The 12,873-nt window shown below is 37.9% G+C and overlaps 1 protein-coding gene across 1 annotated transcript in view; it reads right to left on the bottom strand.

Moving 5' to 3' along the window:
- Nucleotides 1–203: 203 nt before the first annotated feature.
- The window catches only part of LOC104478424 (sodium channel protein type 5 subunit alpha), a 31,876-nt gene continuing 19,206 nt past the window's right edge, over nucleotides 204–12,873 (bottom strand). The window contains exons 18-27 of the mRNA XM_086743073.1: nucleotides 12,748–12,868; nucleotides 9,998–10,152; nucleotides 9,158–9,331; nucleotides 8,812–8,919; nucleotides 6,941–7,219; nucleotides 6,320–6,373; nucleotides 4,183–4,324; nucleotides 3,454–3,554; nucleotides 2,763–3,033; nucleotides 204–1,360 (exon numbers count right to left, since the gene is read on the bottom strand). Coding sequence (XP_086599199.1) covers nucleotides 204–1,360; nucleotides 2,763–3,033; nucleotides 3,454–3,554; nucleotides 4,183–4,324; nucleotides 6,320–6,373; nucleotides 6,941–7,219; nucleotides 8,812–8,919; nucleotides 9,158–9,331; nucleotides 9,998–10,152; nucleotides 12,748–12,868 — 2,562 coding nt within the window. The remainder of the gene's footprint in view (nucleotides 1,361–2,762; nucleotides 3,034–3,453; nucleotides 3,555–4,182; nucleotides 4,325–6,319; nucleotides 6,374–6,940; nucleotides 7,220–8,811; nucleotides 8,920–9,157; nucleotides 9,332–9,997; nucleotides 10,153–12,747; nucleotides 12,869–12,873) is intronic.

The following is a 12,873-nucleotide window of genomic DNA, read 5'->3' as shown; positions in this document are numbered from 1 at the left end:
AAGCTGCAGTAACACAACTACAATAGCATACATGCCATGACTTACTCTGTTGGAAGAAGTCCACTACACTGTGGCATACCTGTGGAACATGCAGTGGCTATATTTGTGGTACATCAGTCCCCAAATGAAAAATAAAATCAGCAGCCATTTGCTTAACAGGTTTATAATGAGAGTATCAATTAGGAATGAACTAAGGATAAATTTTAGCTCCTTTCCCTTTGGCAAGTTATCTTAACACCAACATTCTTTTCCTGTTCTCCAGTAGGAGAGGAGGACAAAGTTTCAGACTTGTCAGGACTCTTACCATAGTTTTCACCCATCATAGAAGCAATAAGTCCTTCTTTTTCTGGAGCAGTATCTCTAAGAGCGTCATCACTGCAAGTTCTGTGATGGTACAGGTAAGAGGCATGCTTTACGGAGCGCAAGAGCAAATGACTCCTGTAGGCACGCTGGATGACAGTGGCAGCAGCTTCCTCTTGTCTATGTCTGAGAGTAGTGGAGATTGGCTCATAGGATTTTTTTGATGGATTGGCAGCCATGAACTTCTCCTCCATGTGCACTTTAAGAGTATCCAGCTCGCCAGAATCTCCTAACACTCGTTTGGTGAAAGCAAACAAGATATCCAAGCAGTGGATCCTATCGCCACTGACCATAGGCAGGTCCATTGCTATGAGTTCAACTTTGTTTGGTTTTGGTACGCGTAGAGGTTCAGCCAGAGCATCTGCAAAGTCTGAAAGTGCAGAGAAATTTATAAACTGCGTTGCCTCAGGATCAAACTTCTCCCAGATTTCATAAAAGATGTCAAAGTCATCTTCCCCTAAAGGCTCTGCACTTTCCTCAGTAGCAGCATTGAAGTTCTCCAGAATAACAGCTATATACATGTTTACAACAATGAGAAATGATATAATGATGTAACTTACAAAATAAATAATACCTATGGCAGGTTTACCACATTCACCTATAGTACCATTTATGTTTGGATCGCAGTACGGTGGCCCAGTGTTTAAAATAGGACTGAGAAGACCATCCCAGCCAGCTGACGTGGTGATTTGGAAGAGACAGAGCATGCTGTTAGCAAAGGTTTGGAAGTTGAACATGTCATCAATGCCATCTTCCATCTTCACATAGGCAAAGTTAGCCATGCCAAAAATGGCATAAATGAACATGACCAGAAAAAGCAGGAGGCCAATGTTGAACAGAGCAGGTAGGGACATCATTAAGGCAAAAAGCAGAGTTCGAATTCCTTTGGCAGCCCGGATGAGCCTTAATATTCGTCCAATTCGAGCCAAGCGAATGATCCTGAAGACTGTAGGTGATAAGAAATGTTCAAATGCTTTACCGATGCCAGAGGCTAAAAGGGAAAGGATAACAACCGGTTAGAATATCACATTTCTGCTTACCTAGGAAGCAGGATGAAATGATAACCACTGTACAGCTGAAAAATGTCTGATGTGTGTGTGCTAAGACCTTAGCAGAACAACCTTTAACAGAAGTTAAAGTTGAAAAAATAGCTGTAGAAATCAGCAATTATGAACGACATTCTTCAGGCACTGGAAGACAGTAACCATTGCACTAAGGATGGCAAACACCTTTCTGTGCACAACTTCAATATCCGTATCAGTAGACGCTCGTTGACTGATGGTTTTCTTTCACACTAATTGCACGAGTACTTCAGTGGGTGCAGGTTATGTATTTCCCTTCTGAATTTGACTTCCAATACTGATGCTACAAAGCTAAACTAAGAAAACAAGATATAATAACAATATTATGGTCATAATTTAGATAATAGAGTCAAGATATGTATAAGCAAACCCAGTGATGAACATAGAAGTTGTGCATGCCACTCTACAATGGCTTTTAGCCGTTCAGGCACATAGCTACACATAGATGTTCTTTCATCTTTAGTTTGCTGAAAAAAAAAATGACAGACGTGGTAGCACAGGAAGAAGTTTGTCTTTTCTAGGTTTAGATGTTTTGGATACATTTTTCTGAATTTCCACTCCAGGAAGTTAATTTCTCAAGCCATATTCTTACTGGAATCTTACTTACCCAAAACATAAGCCATACTAAAGAAATAAAATATTTTTCTTCCTCTAAATGCTTTCTGATATTTTGACAGTACTGGCCCAAGGAATAATTAAATTTTCAGAAAGCTAAAATTGGCAGAAGAGCTCTTTACCCCATTCTTCCATTTCAATCCCTTCCAATAAAAGCTAATACATTCATGTTGTTCTTTTCTATCCTGTTACGACATGAACCCTTCTGTTCAATCAGCTATGCCTGAGTTTCCAGAAACTGAATCCTATAGTCTGTAATTCCAGTCTTCATATTCTATATCTATTTCAATTCTCTGCTATAAACACAGATGACAAAATTTTTATCTGATAGAAGATTTCTTAGTTGGCACTAAACCTGTAGCAATGGAGATTATCACATAATCTGGTACTGGTATGCTGTGTTATTCATTCTATCTTTCAGACAAGGAAAAACAATCGAAAGAACCATAATGAAAGATTTTACATAACACAGTTGCTTTTTTTTATATACATACTTTCATTAAAGGAGTAGAAATTTAAAAAAATCACATTTTTTAATATAATCATAGCAAGATTTTTAGTTCTTTATCCTCATAACACTATAAAAATCTTTTACAGTATTATAATTTCCATTTTAACACCCATTTGCAGTTGATAAATTTTAACTTTTGCTGAAAAGAATAATAATTGATTTAGTAAAGAATTTGCCAAACCAATTTTACTTACCAACAGTTGACATGATCACAACAACTAAATCAAATATGTTCCAGGCATTTGAGAAGTAGTACTGCCTCAGAGCCACCAATTTCAGTGCACATTCTGCAGTAAAAATAGCAATGAAGAGTATGTTGATGCTGTTAAGGATGTTAGTCTTCGTTTCGCTTTGCTCATAGGTTTCCACCATCATCGAGATCATGTTAAGGCAGATAAGAACCATGATTACAACATCAAAGGCCTGGTGTGTTACAACGTCAAAAAGGAACCCTTGGTACTTGTTCTAGAGGAAAAAAAAAATACATCTGGCGTCAGTTATGACAGCAGATAGCACTCATCAGTACATGTTTCCAACAGCTCCAATTTTTTTTTGTTGCAAAGTCACTCAACTGTAGTGATGTCAGAGAAATCTGAGAAAGGCAGAATGTGAAAATGACATTAAAAATCCCTTCCCATCCTGAATCAGTTCCAAGGTGAATGTAAATTACAACAATATTTATGCAGAGGACTTAATAAATATTTAACCTGTGAAGTCTTTCAGTGCAACTTTTTGGTATGGAGTTTACTTCAGAGCACTGTGTGAGTATCAGTGTAAAGACAGTATAAATAATTTATATGCAATACATAAACATACGCACTTTTCAGTGAATTAAATTGCACTTTTGCAATGCATTTTCCTTTTGAAGAATTCAGATAGTCTTACCAGTGGTCTTGGAATGGGTTTTTGAGGTTTCTTGGATCCCAACTTTTTCATTGCATTGTAATATTTTTTCTGTTCTTCTGTCATAAAGATATCTTCTCCACCTAAGTATAAAAAGAAACATCACTGTTATTTGATGAGAAAGCAGCACTATAGTAGTTATAAAGTCTAAAACGCTGTAAGCTAACATTCTTTCCTTTTTCACATCTTGCTGGTACTAAACCTTTTCATGATTTGCAACTATTAAAAAAAAAAAAACCAGAGTGACAAAAACCATATATTCACAGAGCAGAAGTCCTGGGATAAATCTCAGCTAGCTCATAAAACACGAAGACAAAGGATCTGCCAAGAACCTGGGTAGGAACAACTCTTCCCAGGCTTTCAACATCCTGTTCTTGTCAAATATCCAAAATACTTCTCAGAGCATCTGACCAGACCACCTTCTAAATAATGAGTCTCCCCCATCATGTTCAACTCCCCAAGAAGGAGCAACTTTTTAAGGGGCTGGAGAGATGGCATTGCCTTCAATATGTGGGGAAAGAGCTGTGTTCAGGTTATAGGGGGAAATAAAAGAGGAAGAAACTTACCCTGGGTGTTACTTCTGCTAACTTAATTACTAATGCTCTCGTAAATGCCAATAGAAGTTTTAGATTCTGCACATAGCAGGACCTTGATCTCTAAAGATAGCATTGTTTGAGATATAGTAGGTGCTTGGGAGCACAACTAATATACTTATCTTTTTCTTTTGTTGGTTGAAGTTGTCAATAATGACACCAACAAAGAGATTCAGGGTAAAGAAAGATCCAAAGATGATGAAGTTCACAAAGTAGAGATACATAAATAGACTGTGCTCCATTTGCGGCTGCTCATTTTTCTGCAAGATTGAGAAGCAACATGAAAAATGACCAATAACAACACGGGCTCGATTCAGAAAAATCTTCATATTGCAGATGCTCTCACAAATTGATTCCAGGAGAAACTACCAATTATAGCCCTACTGCTAGTTCTGACAAAATTGGTGTAGTTTAAAACTACCAATAGTGTGTAACACAAAATATTGTTATGTTCATGCCCCTGTTGGAAGGGGCATGAAATGGCAGAGGAAAGTAACATTCATGTGGTGACTGCTAGACGCTGGACCTAGATTCTAGGACCTCGTAGGGATATTATTGCTCAGATGCTGATTGCTATCCCTTTGGAAATAAAACATGAACATTACAAAATGATGCACCAAGCACAACATCTGAGAGATAACTAACCAGAAAATAAGGCTCAAAATAATAGTATTTAAAAGTGTTTCTACTATGACAATTTTTAATTTGATTTCTTTTACAATGTTCATTTATGTAGTTTCTGGCTAGATCATTGCAGAACAGGGTAACTTAATTCATACTGATGTATTTGCACTGAAAAACTTGTAGAGCAAAACTTGGTCTTTGACTAATGGTGAATTAAGTTTACTTTTATCTTAAATTTCTTTTTTTTTTCACAAAAGATTATTGATGTGTGGGGTTTTTTTTCTTTTCAAACCTGACTCAAAATCCTACCATTTGCAATTGATTGAGGTCGATAGAAACAGTGACTGAGTTGGACATTCTTGACATGATTTTCACAAGCATTTCAGAAGCATCAGTTCAGCTTCTTCCAATAAGAACAGGAGCTGTAAATTGCTTAGTACTTGAAAAATCAACCAAACTATTTAGGAGTCTAATTCCAAGCTCTTGCCATTAAAAATTTTGGCCTAGATATATTTTTTTTTATAGCAAAAAAAAATATATATATTCTATGGCTATTATGGATAAAAACAAAACCAGAACAAGAAAAACAGCTTTTCAAATTGCAACATAAAAAACCACCCCATTGAAATATATATATATAAAACCATTTTCTTACGTTACTTTTAAAATTATTACTGTTAAATTATTTGATTCCTTTGAAGTCATGATCAAATTAAGATAGCTGCATCATTTCAAATTCTTTGCCTCTGAAGACATACCACTTCATAGAATCATTAGGGTTGGAAAGGACCTTTAAAGGCCATCTAGTCCAACCCCCCTGCAAGGAGCAGGGACATCTCCAACCAGATCAGGTTGCTCAGAGCCCCGTCCAACCTGGCCTTGAATGTTTTCAGGGATGGGGCATCCACCACCTCTCTGGGCAACCTGTTCCCATGTTCTACTACCCTATAGAACTTTATTCTATACAACATCGGATGATACTTCTGATAAGACAGCAAACACCACTGTCAATACAAACAGCAGGCAAAACAGTACTAGTGACCCCGACAATGTGTTTTAAATGGTTGCTTATCCACAATAGCTTGATTCTTGATGAAGTTTGGGTTTGTGTTTTGAAGTGCACTTTAAACTCTGTCGCTGTAAGACATTCAGATTTACTCCAAGCTTGAGTTTCATAAAAGATGATGTGTGATGGTAGGTGCCTCCATGTGAGTGGGGACTCTGAACTCCACCACTAGCTGATGGACATCCAGTTCTTAGTAAAGTCAATCTGGTGTAAAGAGGTGCTCAGCTCACCAATTCAGACACCCAAGGTGAGCTGAAGTCCTCCCTAGATCCCTCTGAGCATACTAAATAGATCTCCATTTACCTTACAGGAGGTGAACTCACATGGAGACTTTACACTACAGGTAATTGCATCTAGGTGGGTGGCTCTGGAGTTGAATCCCACTCCCCATTACAACAGATTACCTTTAGGATACTATGAGCCAATCACAGGTGAAATGTTTACATCACCTGATAAAAATGATTACTGGAAAGATTTAGCACAGACAAAGAGAAGATGTGAAATTGCAAAAATCACAATGCTTTTGCAGAAAACAAAAAAATACAGCTTAAGTGCCATGACTGACCTCTCGTGAATCTACTGCCGCATACATTATGTCCATCCAACCTTTAAATGTTGCCTAGAATGAGAGATTAAGGAAAAGGTGTTGAACTTTCAGGGTAAAAGTCTTCACATCATTTGCATTATCTGAATGCCACTGACTTTAAGGAAACTTGCCCCTGTGGCATTTTCAGCCTTATTGGGATGAGAAAGCTTGCTGGGTGGGACAGAACATGATGTCTTAGGACGCTGATAGGCCAAACCTTCACTAGCACGGTCTACTAAAGGCCTTGCAATCCTCATGACTAAACAAATCTGTATTTTGGCAGATTAGGTCAGTATTTGCCCCAGATTTCCTTCTGAGATTGACTCCAGCTCTCAGGCTTATGAACCTGCTGGAGGTTGAAACAGCGCTTGTCCACCAGATGCTTACTTTATCACCTGGAAAATTACAGCGGGGTCTAATTTGTTCCCCATTTTCCATTTGTGTGCGCAAACAGCACTGTTGTTTGAACTGCCAGCTGCAAGGGAAGAGCAGGCTGTATGCTACCACCAGTTTCCATCACCCACAGAGATGAGTTAGGAGTTGACAGGAGGTCAAGCCCATCTGACTTGGTGCTAGCTAGTGAAGGCAAGCAGCACTTACCACCTGAAGAAGAGCCAGGTAGCCAGAGCCAACATTATCAAAGTTGACTTTAACATTGACCCAGAATATTTTTCCTGTGTTATTATACATTCTACAGTCTGTTATGTCATTGATAGAACTATTTAATTCTGAATCTTCTTCGGTCAGATTGACACATTTGCCAAACTTCCCAGCAAAGAGGTTCACTCCCATGATGCTAAAGATGAGCCAGAAGATGAGGCAGACAAGCAGAACATTCATGATGGAAGGGATGGCTCCTATGAGGGCATTGACCACCACCTTGGATGAAATGGGAGAAGAAAAATACACTTAAACAAAAATGGGCTCAAGTATCTGCTCAGTGCAATAAGGAGTCATTCAGTCATCTCAGCAAAAGGAAACCTCATGTTTTCCATGTAAACACTAGTCACAGCTGACATGGGTACCTGAAACAACGATCCATAGTACCTCTTAGGCTGTCAAAGGAATAGTTGATAATCTTTGAACTGCTGGGAATCACTGCCACATTAATATACTACACGATGAGCTCATCCTCTTTTGATCACTGTTCCTTAGTTTTGGAGTGGGGGATGGTTTGTTTGTTTGTTTTAAACTTTTATAACACAAAATTTCTGAAGTATTTGTCCATAAGCACTAGTGCAGATGACTGTATTATTAAGACTGTAGAAAGTAGTTTCTAAAAGGACCTGTAATAACTCTCCACTAGTATTTTGCTAGATCTATTATTTTTAGTGAATTGGGGTCTGTAACTATGAGCTAGGAACTTTTCCTGTGTTAGGAGCTGTATAGTCACTGAAAATATCCACGTAGATTTTAAGTGCATGCTAAAACATAACAGATTACTTCATAAAATGGGACAGTGTAAGAAAACGATGAGAATACATCCTTGAGTTTCACAGTGAAGGCAATGAACTCAGCAGTCAGGTAGCAAAGGAAAATTTGGTGGACAAGAAGAAAAATGAAAAGGCTTTGTGAAGGTTTTTGGAAATGATGTCACACACATTCTGCATAGCAAGAGAAAGTATGATGGTACCTGTTTCAAAATTTATTCCAGACATGGAAATTTTGCCTTAAATTAATTAACAGAATATATCAATTTTTCTCCGCCTTCACAGTGACAAGATTGCAATCAGAGAGCTTTCAGTCTCACTTCCAGAAAAAAAATCCAAAAGCAATCTATTTCTAGGATCCATTTTCGCATGCCAGAGTGTGCCACAGGCCAGACTTTTGCCCAAATACAACTGTTGTTATCATAGTTTCACACTGCAGCATATTAACATGTTTTGCATATGGCTGAGGGAATCTTTCTCTGCATTTGCACAATGGTAGTTTTGTAATTAAATGTAATGAATGCCCAGCAGCTTCACATTATTCCTAGTGTTCCCTTGATGGGAAAAGGTAGCAGATACTCTACTGACAAACACTCTTGCTTTTTGCAAGAATAAGTCTATTTGGAACAATAATTTGAGCAAAGTACCTCCTCTTAGTAGTCTAAAGGTTTTTTTGTTCTGATAAAATCAATCCAGTAAAAACTTGCAGAATGGAGGTGATCCTTTCCTCTGAATTAGCTTTTCACCAGGCTTCAAAAATGAAAATTATGCTCACAGTTCTTACTCTCAATTTTATTTTTGGCTATCTGAGTAAGACAGGAACACAAGAATGATTGAGCAGCAACGGAACAAAGTTCTACCTAGTCTAGTTCTGGTTTCAACAGCGCTTGAGGATCGATCACTGCTGTAAGGAGCAGCTAAGTACAGAGGTCCTAAACTGAACTTGGAGTAGACGTGAACTTTATAAAGACACAGTCATGAGTTACAGACCCGTTAGGTGCTTATTAGTACTGACAGGCTTCAAATTGTATTCAGTCTTACCCTCATTCCTTCAAATCGTGACAATGCCCTTAAGGGTCTCAGAGCTCGGAGAGTCCTAAGAGATTTCATGGGGCCAGATGAACTGCCCAAGAGGTTTATTAAAGAGACCTGAATGGGAAGACAAAAGAAAGTATTAGCAATGTCCTGGTATCTGTTTCCTTTATTCCTGTTTTAAAAAAAAAAATTCATTCTCCCCATATTTTCAGTGCCTGGAGTGCAATATCCTGAAACCCTCATTAAGAGAGGTAAGAGTACTGTCTTAGCTTTGCACCCAGAAAAGAGTCAGTGATTCTACCACTGCATCCTGCGCCAGGACCCGTGTAGAAACGCCAAAGGTAGAACTTACATCTACAATAAGGAAGTCCAGCCAGCACCAGGCATTGGTGAAATACTTCTTGAAGCCATAAGCCACCCACTTCAGGAGCATCTCCAAAACAAAGATGAAAGTGAACATTTTGTCAAGAAAGGCCAACATATTTTTAATGTTTTTTCTCTCATTTATATGGATGTCTTCAAACGCCTGAAATCATAATGTACAGATAAACAGCAAAAGTCAGAGATAAGCTTTATAAAATGGAAGCCTGGCATCATTAAGACCCCTTTGTCATTCAGTACGTGTTTTACACAGATTTAAACTCAATCTTTTACTCAAATCTATGTCAGCTCATAAAACTTGTAATTCTCCCTGTCCCTTCTCTTTCTTTTCCTCCAGTACAACCCTGTGGACACATGCATCTTACGCACTGGGAACCCAGGAGGAAAGTATAAACTTCATGAAATGAATTTCTAAAAATGTGCTTTCAAGAGAACCAAGTATTAATTTTTTTCAAGTATTAAAAGTAATTTATTTATTTTAATGACACACACACACAAAAAAAAAAATTCCAATTGTGAAATACATTCCAGAGAAAGCCAGAAAAATCTAGTACACGACCAGAATAGAAACAGCTTCTGAGAATTATACATTTTTAGCATTCTTCACTCTCTCTCATAATTTGTAATAATATGAATAATAAATTTGCAGTGATTGCAATAGTGAATAAACGACTGCTATATGAAGCCTCTTTTTTTTTCTCCTGATGAGTTCAAAGATACTTGCTTGTTTTCTGCTAAAAACAACTTCTCTGTGTGCAAATTAAAGTTAAAAATGCTTCTAAATAAATATATGAAGTCGTGCTACACTAACCAGGGCTCCACTGCTCAGAAGAATCATGAATATAATGAAAGTTTCAAACCAGGAGTGTTCAACAATCTGGTAGCAGGTTTTTCTCAGATTCCACCATGTTTCTCCTCCAAACTTTATGGCACTACCTACGTAACAACGAAAGTATCGAACACAACCTGAAAGAGAGAGACAGCAATGAATGTACGGAATGAATGTACATGCATATGAAGGGTTGCTCAAGAAACTTCTTGCAGCAGGGGTAAACCCATCGTCACCTTAACTTTGTAATTGTTGGCATTTTTTCATGTTTTGCCATGAGGGGAAAAAAAAAATAAACATCTAATTTTGTTTGCCTCATAACTTCTATTTATATACATATAAAGTAAGTGGGACCCCTTTGGACAACTTTCCATTGTTTCAAGATATTTCTGAGACACCGGACATGCTCTCAGTGACCTCCTGTTTGGGCACACAAAACCTCAGGGCCATGGAAAGAGTCTGGATGTTAAAAAAAGCCTTTCTCAGTTTCTGCACACAGTTTGGAAAGCAGAGGCAAGATACCCTGGAACAAAAAGGCATGGAGACAGAGAAGGTAAACAGTTGTCTTCAATATTGTAGCATTGTACTCTGCCTTGCAAGATTTATTAATGTCTTTATTTACTTCTGAATGTATGGAGTGACTGATTTTATATCACATAAACTGCAAGGATACGTCATATTTAACTGACATATAAGCTCCATAAAAGGAGACATCTCCTTTCAAGCTCACCAAGTTACTTCTTACAGCAGGCAATGACATTAGGGTTACCTAACATTTCCTGACCACCCCATTGCAGTTAAAAAAAGAAAAAAAAAGTGAAAAATGTCAGTCAGAACATTTCTGTCATTTCCAAGCATGAACAAAGTAATGTATATATGTGTCATATATATATATATATAATATGTATGATACTATATCATGTATGTATAACTCCTATATAAATAGAATATAATATATGAAAAATTCTAATAATATCTCTTTCAATAAGTAATAATAAGTTTCCCCAGTAAGGTGGATCTGGGATTTGAGATGAGGTAGGAATAGTACTTGAGCAAGTTAAGGACATTTTTTTTTTTTTGGTGCAGAAATCTGTGTTAGGTACAGATTTGCTGCACCTTCACCTGAGTTCTCTAATGGTTTGGCCACAGCAGGCACATTCCAGCCTGCGACTACAGAGCACAAAACAAAACATTTTACATTTCTTCTCTGGAGCAGGGAAAGAAAAAAAAAATTATTTTATTCTAATGGCTGTACTGCCAAAAAAAAAAAAAAGTCATCAATAAAGAAATTTGGAAAAAAACCCTGTGGCTCAGAAATCTGTCGTATTTGTGGTTTTTGGCTGGAGAAAGTAAACTGCAACGTAGGTACAGTGGGTCTTTCTCAGGGTTTACAGTGTATAACTTAATGATAAATATATATATATTATTACTACACAGAGAATACTTTGCATTCAAGCACAGAACCCCTCTAACTTCAAATAATTTCTACATGCTTCACTGTTATTGATTCAGTCCTAAAACTGTGCATTGGAAGTTTCATTGTGCCCAAAAAGGGCACAGAAAAATAATTTCTTTTTTTTAAAAAAAGCCAGCTCTGCAGAACAGGGCAATGAGGGGATGGGAGTAATTGCAGCCAGATTTGATTTATCCTTGTTCTCATCAGTTAAAATACCCAGGAAGCGGTGCTTGAAGGGGATGAGAGAAAGGTTCTTCCTTTGGGAGCGGGGGAGGACAGCAAGCTCAGAGAGTTGTGCAAGGCTGGAGGAGTCCGTCCTGATCATTCTGTGGTACAGGGAGGCTTGAATGGGCAGAAAACAACAGAACTGAAGAAAGCTCAGGGAGTGGGTGGGAATGGTGGTGGTCAGCCAGGCTGACTGGGTGAGCAAAGGGCAAGTTGGAGCACCAGGAAGAATTTTGCCACAGTTATAATTTGTTTAATGTAAGACACTTGGAAGAAACTAGCCTATAAACTGACTTGATGTAGTTCATTAAAACTATGTAGTTTCTCACAGCTGAGAGTGCAGTGATTACCCCTGGCTATCAGTAGTGACACTTATTTGAGAAAAATCTCGAGAGCTACTCCTTTGCATGTTATGAAAACCATGTGTTGTTACAAACATTAGGGTAGGAAGAATTCATGAAAGTACTCAACACATCCCATGACTTGTAAAGCTAGATGTTATATGATAATATAAGAAGGGATTTCCAGATTATCACCCTAGAAAAATTCAGCTTCATCCTATCAGCTTCTCTCTGCTTATTTCTTTCCTTTGTTTGTTGCAGAGATTGTTCATGAAATGCTATTCAAGGAATAAACACTTATACTGCTGGAAAGTATTAACAAGTCTGATGTGCCAAGTCCTTTGTTCCAGTGGCCATTGTCAGGTGAGATCTGATCGCATACGCTTCTCTTATGTTAATCCCCAAAAGTGACTTGGATGTGATCCAACAGAGTGAAATTCATCTCACTTCACTCCAATAATCTCGTTTTTTAGGGTTGGGTCTATGCCATTGCCCAAGTCCCAGCTAGAAGGAACTGTCTTTAAGGGTAAGGGAGGTTATTTTTCAGGTGCCATGATCTCTCTGTTGACTAGACAGAGACAACGATTTGGACTATTTATCCAAATTCCAAATAACTAAAATTAACTGAAAACAATCTCATCCTATTGGGTTAGCATGACTAGAGAAACAAGTCTGGTTTTGACTCTTCTCACTTCCCCTGAGAGCCTTACCTTCTGGAAAACATTTTTCTGGAGTCTTGAAGTCTTCAGCAAACTCTGGAATTTGTCTCAAAATATCTTCAGGGTTTGTCAGATCCACTGTGCTGCCTTCAGAAGAGCTGACACTGTCAAACTGCC

Source organism: Chlamydotis macqueenii, chromosome 2 (assembly GCF_036417535.1).
Source record: "Chlamydotis macqueenii isolate bChlMac1 chromosome 2, bChlMac1.mat, whole genome shotgun sequence".
NCBI lineage: Eukaryota > Metazoa > Chordata > Aves > Otidiformes > Otididae > Chlamydotis > Chlamydotis macqueenii.
This window is presented reverse-complemented; position numbering and strand designations above follow the sequence as displayed.